Here is a 27,730-nt window from a genome sequence, read left to right as displayed (position 1 = left end):
CACACACACACACACACACACACACACACACACACATATATATATATATAAAATATGTGTGTGTGAATGTTCTAAAATGTATACATGTGTATTTTTACACGCAGTATACACGCATTATATGCGATTAATCTTTGCCCAGCACTATAACATGCATTTAACCCAATTTTATTTCTTTTACAGGATAAATACTTATTCAAAAGAATGTAGACTAAACACCAAACTCAATGCAGAATACATCCTAAATACCAATGATGTCAATTAAGTGTAACAAATGTAAATAAATGCAAATAAATTGTACTAAAACCTGCTATAGTGATGGGCTAAGAAAATAAATCAAACACAAATTTACAAAAATAAAATGCCTTTCAATTTTGCCTTAAAAAAAATAAACTCAGCCATTGATGCTAGCACAGTTTATTGGTCATTTGTAATAAATAAGTGCTGTAATATCAAAAGTAATGTGATCCGTGTTTTGCAACTTTGTTACACCGTGTTGACATTCGCTCCTCCCTCAGATGAGAAACACCACGTTCTCCGATACCATGACCTGGTTGTCATCCTGCATGCGTTCAAGCAATAGATTAACCTCATTCTGGTCAAACTCCTCATCCTGGCCTTTATTAATGTGAGCCAGAAGCTCAGGCACTGCCACAGATTGAGACCTGGTGACCTTAAATGCCTTCAGTAGAGCAGTCTTAAAGACTTTCATTCTACAAATAAAGAATAGAGAATTTGTTAAACTTTGTGCCATTGCTGTAGATAAACTGATATTATTAGCTGAGGTTAAAGAGATTTGATATACCTGTCCGAGCTGATGTCACCTTTCTTTCTCTGACTGGTCCTTTGAGATGCTGGCCTGCTCTTCTGACTGGTCTGAGCTGCCAAATACACGATTGAAGTTTAAACTGAAACAGTTAAAATGAATATAAGAGTGACTACCTACTATTTTCATCATCTGTGAAGTCATAAGGATCTGAGTCCTCTGCATCTTGGGTCATTTCCACATCATCATCTTTAGAGATGCGAGAGCGCTTCCTGGAAACCAAAACCAAATCAACACCCATTACTTTAAATACTCTAAAATACTCACTGTAAATATTCCTTGTGCACTTAAAACTTTAGGTTATCAACTTGAATTTAAATAAAAATTTCAACTATAAATTATAAAATATAAAGTTGAAATAACTTAAGGTGGAATTCTTAGCAACTCCTTACTAGTAAAAACATTAAATTGAAATTGTGAAAATTCAAGTTGAGAATTTTTACAGTGTATGAATATATGTAAGGGTAGAAATGTGTTCATAATGTTCATTAAACGTCCCACACAAGCCTCATGATTTATTATAAAGGGGATCGCACACCGGCCGCGCAGCTCAGCGTCGCACCGCGTCGCGTCTAGGACAACTCGGAGGTATTGTAAACCGGAAGTGTACATTAAATACCGCGAGCTTCGTCAGATAGCGTCTACTGCAAAATGCAAAATATACGTGAGCAGCCAATGTTAATCATTTATGATTTGGGACAAATATGATGTTATTTAATGTGTAACTATGTTAGTGGCGCTGTGTGGCGCGACAGGGATTTGAGCAATTTCCTGAGTCACAACTGGGCAGCGCGGACAGGCGCCACCTGGCGGCGCCGGTGTGCGTATACTCATAGAAAACAATGTGTTCGATTTTTTTTAGAACAACGCGGCACTGAGCAGGGCGGCCGGTGTGCGATCCCCTTAACAGCAGCCTACATCTGACTGACCGAACATTTCTTTGACTTTCAGTCTCCTGGCTTTGAGTAACATCCATTTCTGAGTCCTCAGGAACTTTCCTCTTCTTATCCTTTTCAAGAATCTACAAAACAAAATTAGATACATCTCATAGATAAAGAACTGAATTTGCATTGTAGGATAGGTTATGCAAGACTAGTTCTGAATGCAAAATTTCACCAGTTACCTTTTTGAAATAAGCAAACTGCATGAGTTCCAGTGCGGCTTCTGCATCTCCCAGGTCAGTTGTTTTACTCATCCGGGCTTTGGCGTGAGCCGTAGCCAATCGGATCATGGTCTCCAGAGCTCGAGCGGTCACAGGCATCGTCTGTAGTTACACACAGTCCACTTACACCAAACAAAGCAATTCTAAAAGTGAAATTTTAAATGATTTTAAAGAAAATGTGCAATTTAATTTTAAAATGCTGTTCCACCGGTTTATCCTGCATTCCTTATTAAAACATTAAACACAACCAACAGCAAGAACTCTTATACAACCAATGGTAGATGGACAAAAAACGTTTGCAATCATCCGAATGATGCCATCTAAAGCAGTGAAAAGATTGATCTGAGCTTTATAGACCCTGGCTGAATCGCTGTTGACTTGGTCATGGCTTCTGAGTCTGGAATACTCCTCTGCTATGTAGTCCGATGCCTCTTGGGTCAAAACCGGCTTCACCAGCTTAGCAACATGGATGTACTTCCTGATGAACTCCATGGTGACTACCTTCTCCCTTTAAGATGACACAAATAAGCATTTCTACGTTTAAACTTTTTAGCCTTCATCATGGTGCCCAAGGTTTTGAATCGCTGCAGACAAATTATATCACCTTTGTGAAGAGAAATAAAAAAGTGCTGAATTTAAAAAAAACATACTTTTTCTTCCTGTGGCCATGGAGGACATTGTCTTTCTTCTCATAGATCTGTAGTTCCTGTTCAGCTGCCTCTGTGATGTTTGGATCCTCTGTGGCAAACACATCCACTGTACTTCCCAATGGCATCGCTGTTGGTACAGAACAATAGCATCAGACAACTGAAGAGCGCTGAATATAGGCAGAAATTCTAGTGGGGTTGGGGGACAGGTCCACTCATTTGAGGGTTGTCCCCCAAACATCATAATTTTAAGCCATGTGTATTATAAGTAGTATATAAGATATACTTTAAATAATTGTATTTGTTGTAAATCTGGGGGGGTTGGGGGTGCAGGTCCCCCCAAAATTTTTATTTTAAACCATGTGTATTACACTGTAAAAGAATAAAAACGCTTGTCCAACTTAGTTACTTGGCTGCCTTCAGATTTTGAGTTAATTAAAATTAAAAATATTAGTTGACAACATTCACACACCTTTTTTAAAATGACTAATATTTTTAAGTTGAATTAACTGAATTTTAAGGCAACCCGAGACCACTCATAGATTTTCTTCCCCGTTTGCATTTGTATTATTTTACTACCTGCACAATTATTTTTATTTATATTTAAATAAAGATAATTATTTAACTACAGACAATATATTTATACATTTACTATTTGCACAGTTATCTTTATAAATATAAAACACAAATGCAAACGGGGCAGAAAATGAGTCCCCACTGACCTACATGCATGTACATTGTGACCACATGGATGACCACCAGATGGCGGTCTCACCTGTCCCTTCTGGCTCTCCAGGTGCTCTATACCGGTGCATAAGCAGCACATGCTCCGAGATCTCCCGATCGCTATCTGGATCCATCTGATCCAGAACAATAAAAAGTAGGTCAAAACGGGAGAGCAGGGAATCCTGGAGCCCGATGTTCTCCATTGGAGTTTTATACTGGTCATACTGGTGGAGAAATACAGAAAGAAAGATTTTTATTCAATAAAAATCAAATCACTTTCAGATATTGCACCTTATATTGTGACCAATAAACAAGCACCAAGTCAATATTTACCCGTCCATAAACTGGGTTAGAAGCAGCTAACACTCTGCATCGAGCGTTTAGCCTTGCCTGAATCCAGGCCTTGGAAATTGTGACCCTGCCCTGCTCCATCACTTCATGGATGGCTGTTCGGTCCATATCAGACATCTTATCAAATTCATCAATGCATACCACTCCTCTGTCAGCAAGCACCATGGCTCCCGCCTCCAAGCGACGCTCACCTGGATTAGCCAAACAGCGAGGAAACAATATTATAAATTGCACTACAAACAAAGAAAATTATGCAATTTAAAGTCTGTCAAGCAGCCAAATATTCAACCGAAATGCCCTAAAGGCAGTGACAAGCTGTGTATTTTACACCTAGGCCTTCATTGTTGTTCTTCCTGATTTAATCCACCTCTTCATATCATAATGACACCACAGCTATAGAAACCTTCAATAATATAAAAAATGCAGTATAACTGTCCATAGGTTACCTGTCTCCTGGTCAGTGGTGACGGCAGCCGTCAGACCCACTCCAGATGAGCCTCGACCTGTGGTGGGAATTGCTCTTGGTGCCGTGAACAAAACATAGCGCAGCAACTGAGATTTTGCCACTGAGGGATCACCTGAAAATAATCAAAATAAAGTGACACAGCACAGTAAGTTATGATTTCGAATACAAAATTGTACGATAGTAAAATACAAACCTATTAGTAAAATATTAATGTCTCCTCGGATGCGCGTGCCATTCTCCAAATTGGTCTCATTGCCACCCAACAGTAGACACAGAATTGCCTTCTTTATGTACTCATGGCCATGGATGCTGGGAGCCAAAGAGTTGCTCAGCTGCTCAAACACATTCTAAAACATTCCAAAATCAACTCCCAGTTAGCTTAAAATAAACCAAATCTAAACTCATTCGTAATATTATAAACGAACACACACAACACTTACTTTAGAATGAGTTTTGCAAAACTTCTTGATCTTGGCAACATCATCTGCAGAGAATGTTGGCACAATCTCCTTACTCATAAGCTTCACATTATTAGCCAACAGGATCGTTCTGCAGGCAATCCAAGTCAATCAGAGAAAAGGAAATTTCAATCTGGATAACATTTAGGGGTCCAAATGCACACCTGAAGGTTCCCGAAGTGAAGCCACCCTGTTTTGCAGGCAGGCAACGGTAGATCCCTACGATCTGCACACGGTCACCTGGTTTGACCTTGTCCACGAGGTCATCATTTGCGATGATGTCGACCGAACGTGGCAGCTGTCCAGCAGGTGCTTTTTCCGGCATCTCCTGAATGGTGAGCGTCTGGTGGTCTTTATAGCAGCAAAGCCCAAACTCTGTCTCCAGTGGATTGTTCTCTTCATCCTAAAACAGAAACGTAATATTTTATGTAATTATGGCATTATTAAGTAACTGTTGTTGTAAAGTCTGTGATGAGCAACATCCTTAGTCCTGTTAACCAATCAGATTTAGGGAGAGAGAAAAGACTATTCCTAAAAGGTTCATGGTTGGAGTGAGGTACCCCAAGCCAAAATATACATTTACGTTCACCTAAAGGATTATTAGAAACACCATAATAATAAGTGTTTGACCCCCTTTCACCTTCAGAACTGCCTTAATTCTACGTGGCATTGATTCAACAAGGTGCTGAAAGCTTTTTTTTGGCCCATATTGAGGATAGCATCTTGCAGTTGATAGAGATTTGTGGGATGCACATCCAGGGCATGAACCTCCCGTTCCACCACATCCCAAAAATGCTCTATTGGGTTGAGATCTGGTGACTGTGGGGGCCATTTAAGTACAGTGAACTCATTGTCATGTTCAAGAAACCAATTTGAAATGATTCAAGCTTTGTGACATTATCCTGCCGGAAGTAGCCATCAGAGGATGGCTACATGGTGGTCACAAAGGGATGGACATGATCAGAAACAATGCTCAGGTAGGCTGTGGCATTTAAACGATGCCCAATTGGCACTAAGGGGCCTAAAGTGTGCTAAGAAAACATCCCCCACACCATTACACCACCACCAGCAGCCTGCATTGTGGTAACAAGGCATGATGGATCCATGTTCTCATTCTGTTTACGCCAAATTCTGACTCTACCATCTGAATGTCTCAACAGAAATCTAGACTCATCAGATCAGGCAACCTTTTTCCAGTCTTCAATTGTCCAATTTTGGTAAGCTCGTGCAAACTGTAGCCTCTTTTTCCTATTTGTAGTGGAGATGAGTGGTACCCGGTGGGGTCTTGTGCTGTTGTAGCCGATCCGCCTCAAGGTTGTGCGTGTTGTGGCTTCACAAATGCTTTGCTGCATACCTCTGTTGTAACAAGTGGTTATTTCAGTCAAAGTTGCTCTTCTATCAGCTTGAATCAGTCGGCCCATTCTCTTCTGACCTCTAGCATCAACAAGCCATTTTTGCCCACAGGACTGCCGCTTACTTGATGTTTATCCCTTTTCACACCGTTCTTTGTAATCCCTAGAAATGGTTGTGCGTGAAAATCACAGTAACTGAGCAGATTGTGAAATACTCAGACCAGCCTGTCTGGCACCAACAACCATGCCACGCTCAAAATTGCTTAATCACATTTCTTTCCCATTCTGACATTTAAGTTTGGAGTTTAGGAGATTGTCTAGACCAGGACCACACCCCTAAATCCATTGAAGCCACTGCCATGTGATTGGTTGAATGGATAATTGCATTAATGAGAAATTGAACTAATAATGCTTTAGGTGAGTGTATATCCTTCAGATTTTATCATGAACTATCATGGTATTAAATGCTGTCACTGGGGCGGTACCTTATCAAAAAGTACACTTTTGTACAGAAAATGTACCTCTAAGGAACATGCTGGTACCTTAGAGGTACATAATGGTTTTGATGAGAGGGTGCTCTTCTCAATTTTGAGGTTCTCCAAAGAACCCTTTAAAAGGTCAAAAGATCAAAAACCACTTTTTCATATGAACCAAAAATGGTACATTATAAAATTATTTTGCACCTTTAGTTATATAATAGCCTACTGTAGGACAAATAAATGTGACCCAGGGGGCGTATTACAGAAAAGTCCTAACTTTAAAATCTTATCTTAACTGTTTGGTAATCATGGTAATTTCAGTTAGGACCTCATTTAAGACAAAAGCTATTACAGAATGAGGTTCCTAAATGCATTATCTTATCTTAACTGCAGATAGGAAAGTGGTATTACAGAAGCATCCTAACTTGACAAAATATCCTAAAAACAGTCTTAACTTTAGGGTAACCTCACAGGTGTCCAAACTTAAAACTTTAATGAGAGCCAGCTGAAACAATCACATTATGATAGAGCTGCTGGAGAATGACATTACATTTTTAACAAAGTGGAGGATGAAAAACATCAATGTTTGTTTTTGGATTACTTTTTGAATGTTTTTGACCTTCACACATTCACATAATCACAATGTTTCTCACTAGTGGAGCGATCTTTCAATTTCTGTCATCCCTCATTATTAAAAAACAATTATCTTATCCGTAAACACTTGATGGGATTATAGTGAATACAGTACACACTTGACTCAGCATCTATTTCATGTCATGTCTCTATCAAATGTTGAAATATACAATAGTATCCTAGCACTTAGGAAGAATAATTTTTTGAATTTTTGTAAGTTTGCTAAATGTTTAAATTGAATGGTAACTGATAGATGATGTGCTAAAACACTAATACAAAAAACACAGACTATGATTACTATGAATTTAATAAAATGTATTTTTCTGGCCCATTGAAATTAAAAGGACAATTATTTTGTTTACTGTAGCAGCAGCTCACGCATTGCTGGTTGCTTGGTAACAGACATGACAGTTGATAGCCGAACATGATTAAGCGATTTGGGATTTCCTAACCAGAGACGAGACAAGACCTGGTGAGACAAGATGAGAATCCCAAATCAATCCAAGATTTGCTTCTGTAATATGAATTTGTGAAAAATCTTAACTTAACATATCATATCTTAAGTTAAGACCTAAGATAGAAAGTTTCTGCAATACGCCCCCTGGACCACAAATCCAGTCATAGCACAGATATGTGTAGCAATAGCCAACAATACATTATCAAAATTATGCCAAAAATCAATAAGGATATTACAGTAAAGATCATGTTCCATTAAGATTTGTTAAATTCCTACCGCAAGTATACATATTCATATATATTCATATATAATCATTAGTAAGGACTTCATTTTGGACAAGGTGATATCCTCAATATTTTGATTTTTGCACCCTCAGATTCCAGATTTTCAAATAGTTGTATCTTGGCCAATCATTGTCCTATCCAACAAACTATACATCAATAAAAAACATTTATTCAGCTTAAAGATGATAAAACAAATCGTCCAGGGTCACAAATTATGTAAATCCAGAGAACACAATGTTGCCACTAAACATATAACTTACTTTGGTTGGATAAATGGCACTGGAAGGAAAAGCATCCAATGAGGTGAGATCTGTGTATTTTCGCTCCAGGGTTTTCTTTGTGGCTGGACAATAGTGGACGCTACGCATAATCTTGGGCCTCACCAAGGAACCTATACAGTAACAACAAATGAAGTTAGAGGACAGCCTGTGACATTTTACTCATGGCTGAGGTAGAATACATGCAAAATGCATTATATATTCTATAACTAAAACCTAAATCAGTGATATGAAATTTGGAATATAAAATCTAGTATCAAAAAATCATGGGTAAAAGATTTGCTTAGTTCTTCTCAAATTACACTCTAGATTTTACTTCCGAAAACCAGAGGTCCGACCAAGACCAGAACGGGTTTGGGGCTTAAAAATTTCACGCGGGCCTTGGACATGTGTTGGGTAATATTAATAGCCCAGATAATTTAAAATGAATATGTTCATGCATGAAAACAGCGCTTTTTGCTCCCACCCAAATAAGGACATTTTGGACATATTATAATAAATAATCTGTTGGGTATTTTGATCTGAAACATCACAGACACATTAGGCACACCTGAGACTTATATTACATCTTGTAAAAATGGTCCTAACATATGCCCTTTAATGGTTTAACTAAAATGTGTTGCATAATAATTATAGCCAAAATTATTAATGATAATGTGTTAAAGAAAGAACCACTTGCATTTGGTCACAATGCCCTCCACGCACACAAGATTCCCCAGAAAACGTGCACTTAGAGTTCGAGGAGAGACATGTTTGCTCCCGAAGCTTCCCTCAAAACCAACATGAAACTCTTCAAACTGTTTTGCATAAGTGGCATCTATTGAAGCCACAAGATCCTTCAGGGCTCTCTGAAACGCCACCAGCTCAACAAAAGCATTCTTCAGTAATCTATTGAAACAAACAGTCCACCAATCAGATGATTGTGCCAGTAGACAGGACCAATTTATGGAGTAATAAATCGGTCAAACCAGCAAATCTTATTAAGGCTTTATCAAAAAATGAACCACATAAAAACGAACGCTCACTCTTTTGCTCTTTTTTCACTTTTCCGACGCAGGTCATTGACGTTTACAATGAGGCGACACTGACCCTCAGACACCATACTTCTTACCTTTTCATGATAGATACCCTGGTCTTGCTGTAAATGACAAAAAGACAAACAAACATTTACATGATGCGACAGACGAAGCAACAGAAAATAAAAGCAAAGCAAAGCATTTTAAAAAAATAGCTAATAAAAGGATTCACATCATCATCCAGAAAGTCCAGATACTCTCTCTGAGATTCTCTCAGTTCAAGATCCTCAAAGCCAGATTCCATTTATGCACCTGCATCAACAAAACCATGAATATAAGACAAATATAATGGCATTACAATAATCCCTTCTTTGTTCTATGACACAACTAACAAGATATGAAAATCACAGTTGATTTCTAACTACACAAACATGTAACGTTTCACATTTTCAAAGAGATTTCTTACCCCTGACAAATGCAAAAGCACCCAAGTGAATTGTTTGCATTTAGTCTGGCTATATTTTTTTAGTACATTGCAGAAAGAAACACCTTCGTCTGTCTCAGAAAACAGCTAAGGGCACAAGCCTGCATATTAATTATGTTAATTAAGCTCATTAACCTATTCAAAACCAATTACAACACCATAGCCCTGCCTTAAGCTATACATAGATGTTAAATAAACAAAACTGATGAGAATGTTAATAAAGATATTTTGTATTAGACCCTGTTTCTTTCTCAAAAAAGCAGGAGACAATATGCAGTGCTCTAGTCGAGCACCAGAAGATTGCTGCTCTTTAATGCTAGATCTCATGCAGAGTGAAATGTCTTTTTTATTAAGGCATCCCACAGTATTAATGTATTTTTTTTTACTGTTTTTACAAAACAAAGGGGACTCAATAGAAACCTATAAAGATGCCACGCAGTGTCTGACAATGACTTATTCTGTGATCATTCATGCTGTGTAAGATAATGGTTGACGTTGACACAGTGTTGCATAGTGCGCATATAAATTGCTTCATTTTTAGTACCACATTCCAAGAGCCTGTAGCAACAGACCGCCACTCTTTCCCTCATGTTACTTTAAATTCATAATGGAGAAACTTCTGTTGCAAACACAAGAGTTTTGTGGCACACAAAAAAACAGTTTACTTAAAAAAACTTACTGTTTGGAGTATTTAGGATCAAAGTAACGCGAGAACGACTCGAAAACTGCGCGCTCTCGCGTTACCACGATGTCACAGTCGAAAACTCCTGCGTTTCAGTGGTTGCCTCCGCCTGTCACCTGCTTCTGAGCTCCGCCCATTCTATAGGTGCGAGCGTCAGGTAAACATCGCGAGATCTGAAAGACGAGGTTCGGTCAAAATCAGATGTTTGCGGAAAAAGTGGATTTTTGATTTCGCATGCAAAAACAAATGTGATCGACGAACTTCAACCGAGTAAGTTGTTTAAGCCGTATTGTTTTCGAGCGGTGTGTTTATAAACATTGTTTAGTATGCTTTAAAGTTTGGTGTTCAAGTGAGACTGAAACTTGTTTATCGATACTGTCTGTGACGCGCAGGTGCGCGCCTAACTTTGCCATTGTTAACCCACTAAATAAACGCAGTAGTCTATTTACTGTAGTAAGCTGCATTAAGTTATATGCTGTAGTATAGTATAGTAATTACTTACTGTTACTGTATACAGTATATTATTAGCTATATCGAATATATAGTAGTAATATATAGTAGCCATACTTTGCTATGGTAAGGTTCACTTTCTAGGAATTTAGCTACACTTTAGTACAATGCTAAAGTATACTACAGTATTTGTCACGCTGGAAAGTTATATGGTGTTTTATTAGACGTGGCTCCGAATAGTTTTATCATAGTTAACAATGTTTTTAGCGGTTGAATACTGTAACCATTTGTATTAGCAGTTTTCTAATATACCGGGAATATATACACATGGAAAAATATTGCAATGTGCAGTATTTACACTGAAGTAACATTTCTACATACTTTTTTGAATCCTATCATAATAAATATAAAAATATACTAAAGTATTTACTACAGCTTTTCACTCTAGTTAATACCACTGTATACATTAACAAGTGTTGTATTGTTATGACTTTAGCATACTACAATTTTCTACAGTAAATACTTAAGCAGACTACATTTTTTTTTCATGTGGGTAATGATCACATCACTGGCTCATGTTAAATGCTCCCTCATAAGTCAAGCAACTGTTAACTTAATAAGTGTGTATTGCAGTGCAATTTAGTGATTTTGCGTTTTTACTATAGGACATCTGGCATTGGATTTTAAAACTTTAAACAGCTGTGGTTGCAACATCCCAAAAAAATTGAAACAATGAGCCAGCCAGCCAAAAACCATCGAGCGCAGAGAGAGAGAAACGGAGGAGACAATGGTGAGAAAAGAGAGAGAGATCCTCGCAGCCGACGAGACAATCCTAATGACCAACGGTCAGCCAGTGACAGGTGCGTGAAAAATCAATGTATTTCCAAAATGACAAAGAAAGCAATATTTGATTTCCTACATCATTACCATTCTTATAAGAAGTGATGGGCTCAAACTAGGATAAAACCTGGGCCTATATGTATGCTATACGTTTTTAGACTGTATGTGAGACGCAGTACTGGACCACACAGCTCTACCAATTCAACGCTTTCGTTTTCTTTCCCAGGACGTCCAGCCGGTCATCGAACTATCCACGAGGTTCTCGGAGACAAGCAAGGAGTGTTCCTCGAGAGGAACATGATGAATCAAAATGCTCTAATATCTGCTCCAGGAGAGGTAAACATTCGCTGACACTGAGAAAAGAATAAACAGAGCCAAGTATCTTTGCATTAGGCTTGATAGAATAAGTGTATTAGTATGTCGAGGTATTCATTGTTTCAGGGTTTCTCCATAGTTGTTGATTCTTGGATCATGTTTTTTTTTCAAACATTCGCTCACCTGGTGCAGTTTCACTCTAGTTTATGACACGCCTTCAAGCATCACAATATTTTTCCCTCTTTCTCCTGTGCTCGTCTAACCGGTTTAGCTTTTTTCGACCTGTTGCTACCAATCGTTCATGAAGAACCGTATTGTCACTGTCATTCCTATTTAAATAAACATACATCCGGCGTCAATCATTTTAAAAAGTTAGCGGGATACCTACAGGTAGGAAGTAGATGAATGAACGTTTATTTACACAATGTTATTGAATGTCTTGAGCTCTTTCATAAAATTACAAAATTTCATTACAGTTTATCTTTCAGTGCAACAATTTCAGTAACATGCTTAAATCCTACGCAGCAAAAGTAGACTTGAATGCTCAAAAACGGATTGGTTACAAACATTGCTCAAAATATCTTCCTTTGTGTTCAGCTTACTCTTAACTGTCACCACTCTCCCTTTTTGAGTGTGGTGTGAAGTTGATGTGTACCTTCAAATGAATCTCTGGCATGTTTTGGTGTATTGGACAGAAAAAATAGTTACAGCAGTTTAAATTTATTTTAATAAATAAAAATAACGCAATAAAGTATTGTATTGTAAATTTATTTTTATTTAAAAAAAACATAAAAATTAAAACGTTTTATGCCCAAAATGTTAAAAACAAAAAGTCACAAGTCTCAACTAGTTCTGATCCAAATTTTCTGTTAAAATCGCAAACAATAATTACAAAAAACTCTCACTACATTATATCATTGAAAAGCTCTAAGACTGTAATAAAGTTTGTCATGATTAGATAAGGATTCACATGCAAAAACACTAAAGTAAAAGTAGGTGTCCCACTGGCCGGTGGGACAGTGACATTTAGCAAGATTATCTATATGAGGCACACGCTTTTTAGAAATGAATCGCTTACTTTTCCTACATTGAGGGAAATAAGTATTTGAACACCCTGCTATTTTGCAAGTTCTCCCACTTAGAAATCATGGAGGGGTCTGAAATTGTCATCGTAGGTGCATGTCCACTGTGAGAGACATAATCTAATAAAAAATCCAGAAATCAAAATGTATGATTTTTTAAAAATATTTATTTGTATGATACAGCTGAAAATAAGAATTTGAACACCTGTCTATCAGCTGGAATTCCGACCCTCAAAGACCTGTTAGTCTGCCTTTAAAATGTCCACCTCCACTCCATTTATTATCCTAAATTAGATGGACTTGTTTGAGGTCATTAGCTACATAAAGACACCTGTCCACCCCATACAATCAGTAAGAATACAACTACTAACATGGCCAAGACCAAAGAGCTCTCCAAAGACATCACATTAGAGACAAAATTGTATACTTCCACAAGGCTGGTAAGGGCTACGGGGAAATTGCCAAGCAGCTTGGTGAAAAAAAGATCCACTGTTGAAGCAATCATTAGAAAATGGAAGAAGCTAAACATACCTGTCAGTCTCACTTGGACTGGGGCTCCATGCAAGATCTCACCTCGTGGGGTCTCAATGATCCTAAGAAAGGTGAGAAATCAGCCCAGAACTACACGGGAAGAGCTGGTCAATGACCTGAAAAGAGCTGGGACCACCGTTTCCAAGGTTGAAGAATGAGGAGTACCATCCCAAGAACACCATCTCTACTGTGAAGCATGGGGGTGGTAGCATCATGCTGTGGTGGTGTTTTTCTGCACATGGGACAGGGCGACTGCACTGTATTAAGGAGAGGATGACCAGGGCCATGCATTGCGAGATTTTGGGGAACAACCTCCTTCCCTCAGTTAAAGCATTGAGACGGGTCAAGGCTGGGTCTTCCAACATGACAATGACCCGAAGCACACAGTCAAGATAACCAAGGAGTGGCTCTTTAAGAAGCATATCAAGGTTCTGGCGTGGCCCAGCCAGTCTCCAGACCTAAACCCAATAAAAAAATCTTTGGAGGGAGCTCAAACTCTGTGTTTCTCTGCGATAGACTGATCTAGAGAAGATCTGTGTGGAGGAGTGGGCCAAAATCCCTTCTGCAGTGTGTGCAAACCTGGTGAAAAACTACAGGAAATGTTGACCTCTGTAATTTCAAACAAAGCCTACTGAACCAAATATTAACATTGACTTTCTCATGTGTTCAAATACTTATTTGCAGCTGTATCATACAAATAAATAGTTTTAAAAAATCATACATTGTGATTTCTGGATTTTTTTAGATTATGTCTCTCACAGTGGACATGCACCTACGATGACAATTTTAGACCCCTCTATGATTTCTAAGTGGGAGAACTTGCAAATAGCAGGGTGTTAAAATACTTACTTTCCTCACTGTAATTTATTTTATAAAAAACTTTAAAAATATTTATTCTAGAGGCTTAGACCTTTCCAATAATACATAGTTTATCATGACTTGATGTACAATTATTGAAGGTGCCCTGTACAGGATGGTGACATTTAAAAGGGCTTAATCTTCAGTAGACAAAAAACAATGTTTTAATTATCCAAATTCAGCAATAATCTTCTTTCAAATGAGATCAACTTTATGTTTATATTCCAAAGCATTCATGAATTACCACTATTTAAGTTTGTATTGTCCATTTTCATGAAGAAGCGAGACAATAGTTAGTAAAGGGATAGTTTACCCAAAAATGAAAATTTGGTAATTTAAACCCTCATGTTGTTAAACACCTGTATTAATTTCTTTGTTAATCTTTTTTTGCATCTTGAAAAAACTGATGGCATAATTGTGTTTCTTTCAGGTATTGTGATGATATGCGCTGTCATGACCAACGCATTGGTGCTTATCTGCATAGTGGCTGCTCACGTGTCACAGTTGGGCATGTCTGCGATGGGCATGGGTGGCGGGAGCTTCGTTGACGCCATGATTCCTTTTGAAGGGACTGAGCTTCAGAAAGTACGTGATCTTGACATGCAGTATGGACAATTGAGAGCACCTGGAGTCTATGGGGGCGTGGCCTTCAGCCTCACGCTCGGTTTAATTTCACTCATGTTTGTCGTGTCCAGCAGCAAACCCGACCACCGGATTCCACGAAAGCTGATGAACGCACAGTTTGTGTTCCAAATAATCGGTGCGGTGGGGTACGTGGTTGCCATAGGTCTGTACCTGCATTTTGTGATTTCAGTAAACTCAACCGACATTTGCCGTCAACGTGAGCGGCTTTATGCCCGTAACGGATATACCTGGATGAACTGTAACGTAAACGGAGGGGACGCAGCTGTCGCACTTTTTGGAATCATAACAGCAATTTTGTACACCGCTGGGGCCGTTCTGACTGCTCAGACGATTAGGGATGTCGGTCGCTACTGTAAGGAGCGTGACCGTTACGAAGCAGAACAAAGAAACCAACCTAAACATTCCCAGAGTTCACGTCTTCATCCTGATACTTATGTCTAGCTTTTACACTAAATCGTGGACTATATCCCAAACCCTCTGGACTTGATGTACATAAACAAAATCCAAAAATATGTTTTTAATTCTTTTTAATATTTTTGACTGTGAACAACTTGCTTTTATAATTTGTTTGTACATATGCGGTAAGCTTTGGACTTTAACAGACACTCAGGGTAATTTGCTGTTAAAATATATTTTTCAATAAGTTTTCAGATAAACTCTGAATTTAAAAAGCAACTGCCTTTTAGCCATATGAATAAATAATGAATAAAAGCATATAATTTTTTTGACTGTATGAATATAAAAAGGTTTTGGTAACACTTTACAATAAGGTTGTTTTGTTAACATCAGTTAATGCATTAGCTAACATGAACTATTACAGCATTTATTAATCTTAGTTCATATTTATTTCAGCATTTATGAATACAAATTATATCTGTTAACATTAGTTAATGGACCATGCACTAAGATAAATAATGTTATTGATTTTTTGATATTACTAATTTTTTACTGATGTTGACAAATACAACCTTATTGTAAAGTGTTAACAAAGTTATAATTGTAAAGTACAGGATATTAGTTATAATGTTATTATTTTGATATGAATTTGTCATTGAATATTATGAATTATGTTAGATTTTAGGTTTGTAAGTTGTCTATGACTGATTTTCCTGTAGGGGGCAGCAGATACAAATCTATGCGGCTTCACTATAGCGGGCGTCAGTAAAGACCTTACAAAATCTATGATGTTTGACCTTAAATAGACCTTAATGTTGATCATGACCTCTGCGTACATACGTAATGCACTCTTTTTATCTTTATGCCGCAAATAGTAACCTCTTACAATTTATTAAAAATACTTTTTAAAGATATCGTTCAATTTCTATTGTCAAATTTTGCAATTCAATAAATAGTATATTTGATGACCAAACACTGTAAAGTTTTAAATGTTACTATTAAATCCAAACAAAACAGACAAAAATAACGCTTTCCAAGTAACTGCGCGTCTTCAAGAGTTGTTTTTCAGTTTGTGACTGGCAGGCATAATCTTAAAGCACTGCTAATATTTAACCATTATGACCCAGTTACAGTCAACACCTGCATAGAAACATTTGTGACGTTTATGAATTAATTAGCACACAATACATTTTCAAGCATATTTAATAAGACCTTTTTAATAATATCAGGCCTAACCTTTAAAACATCAAAAAGTATAACTAATCATACGTCTGTTGTGTGACTCAGTGCTTTTTGCTTTGTAAGAGGGAGGTGTGTTCCCTTGGCAATGTAACTTTACTCATGCTTACCACACAGCGAGTGCTGTCACGCCAGACGAACATGCGCACATACAGTACACCGCAGCGGCCAAAGTACATGTGACCTTAGTTGCAGTCCAGACAAAACTTCTGTCTTTTTTCTTTTGCCATATTCTGTCTTTCTTTCATTGTGATGAGTGGACTATTGTGTGAAGATATCAGCCAGACGTTTGGTTTTGTCATTCTACTTAAAGGTAAGTCCTTAAACCTGTGTTTTACTGTATTTACAGTTAAGTGTATTAGTATGTTTGCTACATCTACACGGTCAGGTAAACATCTGTGTTTTGTCATAATGTCTGATTTGTATACAACAGTCGGAAAGTTTAGCTCCAGTAGATTTGAAGGGGTTAAGCACACAGATAAGTGACCAAATACACGTACACTGCTGATACCTGAGGTAGACACAGCTGTTTACAGGCCACATGGAGTAGGTGTTGCATAAGATGAAGTTAGTATGTGAATGAACTTTAGGAAATCTGATCTGATTTTTTTTAAAGAGAACACAAGGGGAAGATCAAATGCGCACAGCCACACCTTTAAACAGTGTATTATTATTTTTTTAATCTTACATTGCATAAAAATCTTTCATTTAAGTGCAAAATTGGTACATTCAGTAGCAGGTGTCTGGGGAAAACGAGTCATATACTGTAGACATAGAAATAAATAGAAGAGAGAATCGAAAACAGTCCCCTTTCTTTATTTCTTTTTTTGTGTGTTGCCGATAGGTGTGTCTACTTTGTATCGGGTCAACTAACAAAAGAGACTATCTGATTGGCTAATCTTCAGTTCAATAGATCTGTACTAGCCTCTACAGTCACTTGATCAGGGTCAGACAAATGTTAGCTAGTACTCATGGGATGTCATGTGTTCATGTATTGGAAGTTGCGTGATATGTGTTTGCGCGATATGTGAATTCGAAATGCATCCAAATCATGAATCATACTGACAAATTGAGGTACTGACTCAAAAAAAAGAGGATGTGTTTTGGAATGTGTAAAATAGAGAGAAATCCCATATGAGTAGTCCCTGACCAAAGAAGTGTAGTCAGACTGCATGCGCTCTGAAAAATGCTGGGTTATTTTCAACCTGACGCTGGGTCAAAAAGAGTCAAAACCAACATGTTGGGTTAATTTAACCCCACGACTGGGTTTGTCTCTTTCTGACCCAACGCTGGGTTAAAATAACCCAGGCTTTTTTGGGAAGTTTGTTTTCTGTTTAAAAAACATGTTTATGTTCATAAACAAGCAATTGTGTTATAAATTGGCCTCCAAATCAAATCACACTAGTGAGAACGATTGTATTTTTTCAATGTTTATTAAAATAATTTATTCATTTTAATTATTTTAAATTATAAGTTATTCTCACTTTAGCAATATCTTTATTTTACATGTACTTAAGTTAAGTTATGTCAACTTATAACAAGTCAAAACTTATAAGTAGGTTGCCTTGACTTTAACAATTAAGTTGTTTAAACTCCATGCTGCATTATTTTTGTGTATTAATAAATTCAATTCAGAATGACTCAATTTGGAACTGTCCCAATTTTGCTTAAATGACAGAATGGAAGTAAGAAGGTCTAACGTTCTTTTTGTACCAAAAAAAAAAAAAAAAAATCAAACCAATATATACCAATATATATATATAACATTTTTAAATTTCATTTTAAATCTCATATACTATAAAAAGTGAAAAGGTGGATCAACTTAAAAAAATACTTCAATTGGAAACAGATTATTTAAAGGAAAACACAGCAGTTTTTCTTACCTCAATTTAGACAACTTAATACACACCTATCTTTATTCAATGCATGCACTTAATCCTTGTACAGCGCATCATGAATGTGTTAGCGTTTAGCCTAGCCCCATTCATTCCTTATGATCCAAACAGGGATGAATTTAGAAGCCACCAAACACGTCCATGTTTTCTCTATTTAAAGACTGTTACATGAGGAGTTACATGAGTAAGTATGGTGGCACAAAATAAAATGTGGATAAAAAAATAGAACTATATTGTATGGCAGAAAAGCACAAAAATCCTCTGGCGCAGTAATATTGATGGAAGTTTGAGCGAGGGGGGAGTAGTCAGGAGGGATGATGGTACTGTTCACCGAAGTCGAAGTGAATTCATCCCTGTTTGGATCTTAAGGAATGAATGGGGCTAAGCTTAATGCTAACACATTCACATCGCGCTGTAAAACAATTAAGTGCACGCATTAAAAAAAGGTATGTATCTATTTGTCTAAGTTGAGGAAAGAACAACGGTTGAAAAATGGTTGTGTTTTCCTTTGACTTAAATTTTTCACTTTTCAAAGTGAAACTACAGTGAAATTTTAAGTTGAAAAAAACTTTTTTGGTGTTACCATTTGAAGTATCTATCAGGTAACTATCAGGATGTGAGGAGAATTTTAACCAGCATGACTTAAATGTTTCTGGATCAAATCAGATACCCAGCCTTTAAGTTTCCTTTGGAAAAATGAGTCAATCATTTCCTTAAGGTTTTTACACTCTGAGGCTATTTTGGGGATTTCCGATTACCCAATTTCAAAAGCTTCCCATACCCACATGCAGAGGTGTGCATACAAAGTTTGGTATCATTTTACAGGAAACCCTTTGAAATTACATAAAACACTGTTGAAAGTGCTAAACATGGTTGTATGTGTTGTCAGTACTCAATAAACACAAAAATAAATAGGTGCTTTTTGATGGTTTTTTTCTAAAGTCTGTATTTAAAAGTGTATAACTCTGGCCCTGAGTGGTAACAAACCTGCAGATAGTTGTTTGATTCCAGCAATTATCAGCTTATAGAGGAAAAATGATTTTTTTCTCTATCATAATCTTTGCCAAAGTCATTCTATTCTAACTTAAGGGAGGAATAATACCCTTTTTGTATTCAATTTCAAAATATTTGAAGTGTCCCCTTAACCACATACAGTGGAATAAATGCAATACCTTTATATCATTTTACAGAAAACCCTTTGAAGTTACATAAAAAGCTGCTGTTTGTTATTTATGTTGTTTTTCATATGATGACTAATTTTTTTTTTATGTTGTAAATACTGTCTTTGAAAGTGGATAACTCTGGCTCTGTGTGCTCTAGCAGACTGCAGACTGTTACCTCTCTCTCTCCCTCTCTACTGTAGATCTTCTTACATGAATGAACAGTATTATGATGGCGGAGGAATCTGAATTTGACCTGAACTACATTACAGAGCGTATAATCGCTGTAACCTTTCACCAGTCCTGCTCAGAGCAAACCTATCAACAAAATCTACACAGTATCACGCAGATGCTGCAGTCCAAACATTCTGATCAATACATGGTGAGTAGCCAAGTAAAACAACAACCATCCAAAACAAAAAACATTAGTCACAGAAATGTTTATCTCTGTCTATTGATTGACTTTTGTGCATAGAACAGGTGTTGTTTTTCAGTAACTAAAAGCATTTTATTCTATCGTCTAATAACATGTTTTCTCTAGCTGTAGTTTTGTACATTTTTGGGACATGTTGTTCCAGAAGGTCAACTGGTGTTCAATGAACTGTGAAATTTTTTGTACATTTTTTTTTACATTTATGACAGAAGCTTATATCCAAAGTGACTTACCGTGAAATCAAATACATTTATTAGTATGTGTGTTCCATGGGAATCGAACCCATGACCTTTGCAGTGCTAATGCAAATACTTCACTATATATGCTTATACAAACATAAAAAAACAATGAAATATTCACTTGAATAAAAATTGTGACAACTAGCCCCATTCTACCCACTGTATGTCTACATTTTTTTTAAGTGTAAGTTTTTTTTCCGATTAATCAAAGCCTTTATTTTTTCACCTGCAGATTATCAACTTATCTGAACCCACAGATGTTCTCAACAGGATAAATCCAAGGGTAAATATACCATGTCGTTGTTACAGACTATGTGATGCTATGTACTGTACATGCATGTATACGTACACACCAAACGCGGGGCATTGCGTTACTAGCTCTAGATTGCTTGCAGTATTTAACTTCGTAAAATACTTGCAAATTTTTCGCTCGAGTTTAATATTTTCAACTTGGGCGAGGACGCGTTTGAGGCGAATAGCGTGTGTTTTTGCGCCAAACACGTCCCCCATATCGCGTAATTTGCATCACCCCACGCAAGGTCGCGTCTGACTGCGTATTTGCATTGACTTTGTATGTTATCTACTCGCGCAAATCGTTGAACTCGCGTCTGGTGTGAACAAACAGTAATGCAACGTACACACCAAATGCGGGTCATTGGGTTACTCGCTCTAGATTACTCGCGGGATTTAACTTCGTGTCATGCAAATTTTTTTGCTCAAGTTGAATATTTTCAACTTTGGCGAAGACGTGTTTTCGCTGCAATATCGCGTCATTTGCATCGCCCAACGCGAGGCCGCGTCTGATCACGTCTTTGCATTGACTTTGTATGTAATCTACTTGCGCAAATCGTTGAACTCGCGTCTGGTGTGAACCCACAGTAAAAGTTGTCTCATATCATTGACTGTAGGTGGTGGACATTGGCTTGCCTGAGCAGTATGCTCCTTCACTTCATCTGCTGTGTTCAGTGTGTAAAAGCATGAATACCTGGTTAAGCACAAACCCTGAACACATGCTACTGCTACATTGTAAAGTAAGACATTCAGACTTGTTAACTGCTTTCCTTTATTATTGCATTACTTTACGTGAGCTACTGTATAGTCCAGTGGTGCTTGATAGTCACTCTCACCATAGCTGTTACTAAAGATTATCGTTTTGACCTAATCATATTACATTTCCCTGTTCCATACCTCAGATTGTTTTACTTGTTATGAACAGGCATGCTAATACTTCTCTAAGCAATATACTTACAATATTCAACCAGCAAACAAATAAGGGGACAAAAACAGCACCAAGTCAAAAGATATCTGGTCCCTCGGTACGTCTTAGGTCCCTATTTGGCCTGAGATTACAGTGTACATAGTTACCCTGTCGGCCCCAGAGGTGTCAGTCATATTTAGGCACTACAGTATAATAGAAAAATGGAAATGGGCCTTTTAAATTTGGTGTAGTGTACAGACCCTTTGGGGCCCTTAAGTCATTTGTAGATACTAGAATATCACAGAGACATGAGAAATCATTAAAAATAGATCATTGCCAAGTCAGTTACGTTAGTGAAGCAGCGAGTTTCTTTAGAAAGCGTAAAAAATAGTTGTCTTTGGAAAATCTTTGGGATTTTGATTCCATCCTAAAGGAATGATATTTTTTTCATTTCTTCCTGTCTGTAACAGGGTAACAAAGACAGAGTGGGTGTGGTAATATCCTCTTACATTCAACTATCAAATCTCTTCAGCAGGTAAAACTCAGCAATTCATGTCCTTTGTGCACATGTCAAAATATTGTTAAAAAGAAAAGCGCTTTCTCACATAAGCTTTAATAAGACATTTACGATGGATATAGATTTATAGGCATTTGATTGTGACATGCTGATATATAGGGCCTTTTGAGATCTAAACTGGTTCTTACTTTGTTTTTGTCAGTTGTAACATCTGTCACTTGATAATGCGGGTTTTGTATTGTTAACATTTTTTAACGAATTCTTAGTAAATAGAGTTAATTTGGAGTATTGGCATAAGTATGGCACTTTATATATTTGCATTTACATTTATGCATTTGGCAGATGCTTTAATCCAAAACGATTTACAGTGCATTACTGTAATAGCTCGCCTATAGATTTTATCAGTATTGTGTGATCTCATGGGATCAAACCTATGACCAATGAGTTACAGGATATGTAAATATTTGACAGCAGAATTTTTCAAAGTAACCAGAGATTAAAGGATTAGTCAATTTTCTTTAAAAAAAAAATCTAGATGATTTACTCACCACCATGTCATCCAAAATGTTGATGTCTTTCTTTGTTCAGTCGAGAAGAAATTATGTTTTTTAAGGAAAACATTCCAGGATTTTTCTCATTTTAATGGACTTTAATGGACCCCAACACTTAACAGTTTTAATGCAGTTTAAAATTGCCGTTTCAAAGGACTCTAAACGATCTCAAACGAGGCATAAGGGTCTTATCTAGTGTAACGATTGTCATTTTTACAAGAAAAATAAACAATATGCACTTTTAAACCACAACTTCTCATCTATCTCCGGTTCTGTGAAGCGCCAGCGCGACCTCACGTAATTGCGTAGTGACGTAGAAAGGTCACATGTTACATATATGAAACGCACATTTGGGGACCATTTTAAACAATAAACTGACACAAAGACATTAATTAGTATCATTCAACATACAACAATGATGGAACGGTCCTCTTTCTCCACACTTGTAAAAACTGGGGCGTAGTTTCGCATACATCATCCGTGACCTCTTGACGTGATGGCATATTGTGTGGGGTCGCGCTGGCGCGTCACGGGACCGGAGATAGACTGAGAAGTTGTGGTTTAAAAGTAGGGCTGTAACTATATATCGTGTGTCCCATTTAATCGAATCTGCATCGCGATTCTGTGTTTCATGCGCAGCTTGTGCGTGTACTATGGCGTTTTGTAGGGTGGCCATTCGTGCCAGTTCCGCCGGACACGTCCCGAACATGTTTTCGGGTTCGTTCTCCGGAAGTCGCGTTGGTCGACCGCATACGTCATCAAGGTTTAATATTTCTGGTTTAATTTCAGAAAAGCAACCGTTACATTTCAAGGTAAGAATGAAACTACACTGATTGTATGTCTTAAAATAAATACATCTTAATTTTCTAATGTATTTTAACTGAAATGTGATGACGTATGCGGTCGAGCAACGCGACTTCCGGAGAACGAACCCGAAAACATGTTCAGGACGTGTCCGGCGGAACTGGCACGAATGGCCACCCTAGCGTTTTGGTTAGTAAGAAGTCCGTTATTAATCTAAAATCAATATGAGTCTGAGTCGTTAATAATGTGCATTTAAAAACGCAACACTCATTAAACAAAATCATTAAAAATATTCTATATTATCATGAAAATACCTGAAACAATCTGAAGAAAGGCGATATACATATTCCTGTAGACATTTCCTGGAATAGGGTTCGTAATGCTACTTCTTCTGTTGCACAATTGGAGTTTCTGCATGAGATCGCCCCCTGGCTTTTGGATGTTCATTCAAATTCATTCATTGAGAAAACACGCATTTGCAAGATAAATCGTTATAGTCCTATTTAAAAGTGAACATTTTCTAATCTTCTTGTCAAAAACGACAATCGTCCCGCTAGACAAAACCCTTATGCCTTGTTTGGGATCGTTTAGAGTCTTTTAAAACTCTAAACTAAACTTTTAAAAACATTTAAAAAAACTGTTGCGTTAAGTGTTGGGGTGGGGTCCATTATAGTCCATTAAAATGAGAAAAATCCTTGAATGTTTTTCTCAAAAACATAATTTCTTCTCGACTGAACAAAGAAAGACATCAACATTTTGGATGACATGGTGGTAAGTAAATTATCTGGATTTTTTTTTTAAAAAATGGACTAATCCTTTAAGTAATCCAGAGGGTTATGTACACGTCATTATTGAAAATTAATATGTGATACACATTCAGTACAGGACTATAACTACTGGCTGTTTTTTCCTAAAAAAAAATAAAAAAGGGTTTAATAGGTGTGTGCAAACATTTGTGATATATGTTACAAGTTCTCCTTCATTCTGACTCTTAGTGAGGAACAGGCATTGGATCTCTATGCCATGAAGAGGTTCTGCAGGGATAAAATGGATAACCTCATGACACCATCTCAAAAAAGGTAAGACTTATTTACACTGTCAGAAAGAAAGATACAAAGCTGTCACTGGGATTTCAAAAGGTCCTAATATCTACCATTTAGGTACTGTATCAGGGGCGGAGCCAGACAATGCAGAAATTGGGGGCTTATCCCAAATCTACGGGTTCCAAAGCATGGTCCCCTGATGATATTTTTTTCTCTATTTACGGCAGCTTTACAAACTATTTTTTAATTGAAGTGTTCCTGTATTATCATTTTGAAACTGTAACATAACAAATTTTGACAGCGATACTTTAACTTCTCTTATCCAAAAATAGGCAAAATATGTTTGCTGTAGGGTAATCCAGTAATTATAAAGCTACATAAGAAAGAATAACAATTTTGACTTCACTGACAGAACAATTTCTTACCTGCTTATTGCAGCGTTTTCTCTCTAGCTGTGATCTGATCTCTCTCCATCTTCCTCTCTCCCTATTTGCACTGACAATTATCACACATAAGCATATTTTAATGTAAGAGATTGAAGATTCACATTTTATAACTGTCTATCAATGTATTACTGAGGTGAAATCATTGCGAATTTCAGTAAAATGCATATGGACAAAACATAAGCTGCCTAAGCAGTAACTATATACTGTCTTACCTTTTTACTTCTGACGTCTTTCAATAAATAAATTCTATATCCGTCTATAAAAAGGGATGTGTGCAAAAAGCAAGTTTTTTTCAAAGTGTAACTTCGTTGCGATTAAATGTACTTTAAATATAACGTTACCAAGGACAGTGTGCAGCAGAAGAGGCAGCCATCAGAGAGCTAACATTAGCCGTTAGCCATGCAGATAATATATCAGTTGATGCTGTTTAACAGTATTTACATCACATAACTATAAATATACACTTTTACAGTAATAACAAAGGCACTGTAATGATAAACGCTTTAAAAAAATGGTTTGCTGTGGGGAGATTCAGCATATTAACTTGCCTTCAACTTCAATCTCTTATATGTTTTCACTGGAGTGTGTGAACGGAGAGTTTAAAGCTGAATGCGCCACCTAGCGCCCTGGATGAATTCATTTTTACAGATCTGAAAAGATTCAGGGCTTTTGACAAAACATTCGGGGGTTGAGCCCCAGTAGCCACCCCCTCGCTCCGCCCCTGTACTGTATGTACCTTTTAAGGTATCGATTGAGGTATTAATATGTACCTTTAAGGTACTAGTATGTACCCTTTAGGTACAAAGTTGTACTTTTTGAAAAGATACCACCACAGTGACAGCTTTTATGCATTAGTTTCTATTTCGCTGTTAACGTGGTTCCTGTACTCATTTATTTATTTATATAGCACATTCTTATAACGTTCTATACGGTATTGTTGTAAAATTGTAAATTTTTATTGTATAAGATACAAATAAAACATGTAAACCAGGTCCAAGCTGTCACAATTCGCACATATTATAATGACACGGACAAAAATGTTTCCCCAATAGTGGTGCATGTTGTCATACTATAAGTGGTCAATTGTAACAGTTGGAAACGCGTGAAGGTTTCCCTCAGGATGGTGGTTCATGGCCACATAAGAAAGGAAATCCCCCCTTGCATTCTGGCCATTCTTACATTATTCTCACTTCCTTCTTCTGTGAAAAATCTTCATTTTTACACTATCATAACCTCCACCACCCATCGCTCATGCAGTTTGAGGAAGGGATTTTATGCTTCTTCCTTTTGTTAAGTGCATCATTTGCTTTTCTTTCTGTACTTTAAGAAATAGTTTAGAGTTGTCAGCAGTTTATTAGGGCCCGAGCACCGAGGAGCAGGCCAGAATGGCCTGCACCGAAAGGTGCGAAGCCCTATTGGTTTTGCTCGAATTTATTGTTTTTTTTTTTTTTTTTTTTTTTTTTTTTTTTTTTTTAACACTTTTGGGCATTTTGGGTGCCTTAACATACTCGAAAACTCTTGAAATTTGGCACAGACGTCAGAGTCGTCCGTCATTGCGAACGGGCAAAGGCTGGAACACGGGCGTGGCATGGGGGCTCTGTAGCGCCCCCTGTAATGCAAAAAAAAACATTGATGCACAGATCGTGCAAATATGTACGCACATGTACGAGAGTTGGTATGCATATAGATCTCATCGACCCGAACAACTTTCGCCCTCTAACATTTAAGCTCCGCCCAACAGGAAGTCAGCTATTTTGGATTGTTTAAAAAATGCATGCGTTGAACTTTTGAATACTCCTCCTAGAGGATGCATGCGATTGACACCAAAAGTGGTGAACATGATGTCGAGACATTGGACTTGCTAAATTGCGAAGGGATTTTTGATATCTCGAATGGTTCTGCCATGGCGAGCCGACAAAGTTGTGGCGAAATCAGAGAAACAGGAAGTGTCTAATATCTAAGGCAAAAAATGTCTTATTGTAATGACACGCGGGGTGTTTGTTCGTCTGAAGATTCCGATCGCATCGATGTGCCTATTGTGACTCCCGGGTATAGCGCCACCAGCAGGCGCCACAAAGCTGGATTTTTTTGAAAGTTCCATGCAATGTTCTTTTAAATACTCCTCCTAGGATTTTCATGCGATTGACACCAAAAGTGGTCACCATGATGCCGAGACATTGTAGATGATAAATTGCGAAGGGATTTTTGATATCTCAAACGCTGTTCCCATGGCAACGCGTCAAACTTTACTTTCATTTAAAAGGCATATTTAAGCCTTTCAGTTCCATACAGTTAACTTTTAAATACTCCTTCTAGGATTTTCATGCGATTGACACGAGAAGTGGTCAAGATGATGCCGAGACATTGTAGATGATAAATTGCGAAGGGATTTTTGACATCTCGAACGCTGTTCCCATGGCAATGTGTCAAACTTTACTTTAATTTCAGGCATGTTTAAGGCTCTTGGCGTGCTTAGTTGAACTTTAAATTTGGCACACACATCAAAGTTTTCGTCTGTTAAGTGTTGACAAAAACGTCAGATAAAGGCGTGTCTATTTGGTGGCTGACTAGCGCCCCCGTTTGTCTAAAATATGGGGTTTCTTTTACCTACTGTACCTAAATGGGTCAGTAGCAACATGAAATAGTCCACTGATATTTACCCACTTGATGCACTTGCCCACCGTGCATCGTTTTCTCGAAGGCACCGTGTAGCGGTAAAATAACGTGCGAGGGCCCGCCATCGCTGCTTGCAGCTATATTAAATGATTGTTATGTTCACAGACTGTATAC

General features: G+C 37.5%; 4 protein-coding genes across 10 annotated transcripts in view; 3 read left to right on the top strand and 1 right to left on the bottom strand.

Moving 5' to 3' along the window:
- Positions 1–407, top strand: part of mep1ba (meprin A subunit beta a) — a 107,598-nt gene extending 107,191 nt beyond the window's left edge. For all 6 annotated transcript variants that reach the window (XM_073855891.1, XM_073855892.1, XM_073855898.1 and 3 more), the window contains one exon: positions 181–407. In XM_073855891.1, the coding sequence (XP_073711992.1) occupies positions 181–182 (2 nt within the window). In that variant the 3' untranslated portion in view covers positions 183–407. The remainder of the gene's footprint in view (positions 1–180) is intronic.
- On the bottom strand, positions 399–9,740 carry mcm3l (MCM3 minichromosome maintenance deficient 3 (S. cerevisiae), like). Its single transcript, XM_055186875.2, has 18 exons — positions 9,599–9,740; positions 9,365–9,444; positions 9,142–9,254; positions 8,796–9,004; positions 8,099–8,229; positions 4,798–5,036; positions 4,616–4,724; positions 4,369–4,522; positions 4,156–4,287; positions 3,692–3,900; positions 3,408–3,582; positions 2,636–2,762; positions 2,343–2,493; positions 1,947–2,087; positions 1,753–1,844; positions 944–1,035; positions 803–878; positions 399–710 (listed from the first exon to the last, which is right to left on the bottom strand). Exons 2-18 carry the CDS (start codon positions 9,434–9,436, stop codon positions 512–514), a joined length of 2,421 nt encoding a protein of 806 aa, XP_055042850.2. The 5' UTR covers positions 9,437–9,444; positions 9,599–9,740; the 3' UTR covers positions 399–511.
- A 685-nt stretch (positions 9,741–10,425) lies between these two features.
- LOC129429902 (MARVEL domain-containing protein 3) lies at positions 10,426–15,730 on the top strand. Its single transcript, XM_055186887.2, has 4 exons — positions 10,426–10,568; positions 11,414–11,608; positions 11,815–11,924; positions 14,805–15,730. Exons 2-4 carry the CDS (start codon positions 11,481–11,483, stop codon positions 15,458–15,460), a joined length of 894 nt encoding a protein of 297 aa, XP_055042862.2. The 5' UTR covers positions 10,426–10,568; positions 11,414–11,480; the 3' UTR covers positions 15,461–15,730.
- Positions 15,731–16,779: 1,049 nt separating this feature from the next.
- The window catches only part of tns3.2 (tensin 3, tandem duplicate 2), a 66,070-nt gene continuing 55,119 nt past the window's right edge, over positions 16,780–27,730 (top strand). The window contains exons 1-6 of one of the 2 annotated variants that reach the window (XM_055185834.2): positions 16,780–16,967; positions 19,913–20,091; positions 20,614–20,664; positions 21,290–21,412; positions 22,050–22,114; positions 24,447–24,530. In XM_055185834.2, coding sequence (XP_055041809.2) covers positions 19,927–20,091; positions 20,614–20,664; positions 21,290–21,412; positions 22,050–22,114; positions 24,447–24,530 — 488 coding nt within the window. In that variant the 5' untranslated portion in view covers positions 16,780–16,967; positions 19,913–19,926. The remainder of the gene's footprint in view (positions 16,968–19,912; positions 20,092–20,613; positions 20,665–21,289; positions 21,413–22,049; positions 22,115–24,446; positions 24,531–27,730) is intronic. The other variant, XM_055185833.2, reaches the window with a different exon arrangement.

The sequence above is a fragment of the Misgurnus anguillicaudatus genome, chromosome 18 (genome assembly GCF_027580225.2).
Source record: "Misgurnus anguillicaudatus chromosome 18, ASM2758022v2, whole genome shotgun sequence".
Classification (NCBI taxonomy): domain Eukaryota; kingdom Metazoa; phylum Chordata; class Actinopteri; order Cypriniformes; family Cobitidae; genus Misgurnus; species Misgurnus anguillicaudatus.
This window is presented reverse-complemented; position numbering and strand designations above follow the sequence as displayed.

Coding starts and splice junctions, on each gene's coding strand:
- mcm3l (XM_055186875.2), bottom strand. CDS start 9,436: ATGGAATCTGGCTTTGAGGATCTTGAACTGAGAGAATCTCAGAGAGAG. Junction 9,005..9,141: donor AGTGAAAAAAGAGCAAAAGA/GTGAGCGTTCGT, acceptor TTGTTTCAATAG/ATTACTGAAGAATGCTTTTG. Junction 4,725..4,797: donor TTCACTTCGGGAACCTTCAG/GTGTGCATTTGG, acceptor GATTGCCTGCAG/AACGATCCTGTTGGCTAATA.
- LOC129429902 (XM_055186887.2), top strand. CDS start 11,481: ATGAGCCAGCCAGCCAAAAACCATCGAGCGCAGAGAGAGAGAAACGGA. Junction 11,609..11,814: donor CAACGGTCAGCCAGTGACAG/GTGCGTGAAAAA, acceptor TTTCTTTCCCAG/GACGTCCAGCCGGTCATCGA. Junction 11,925..14,804: donor TAATATCTGCTCCAGGAGAG/GTAAACATTCGC, acceptor TGTTTCTTTCAG/GTATTGTGATGATATGCGCT.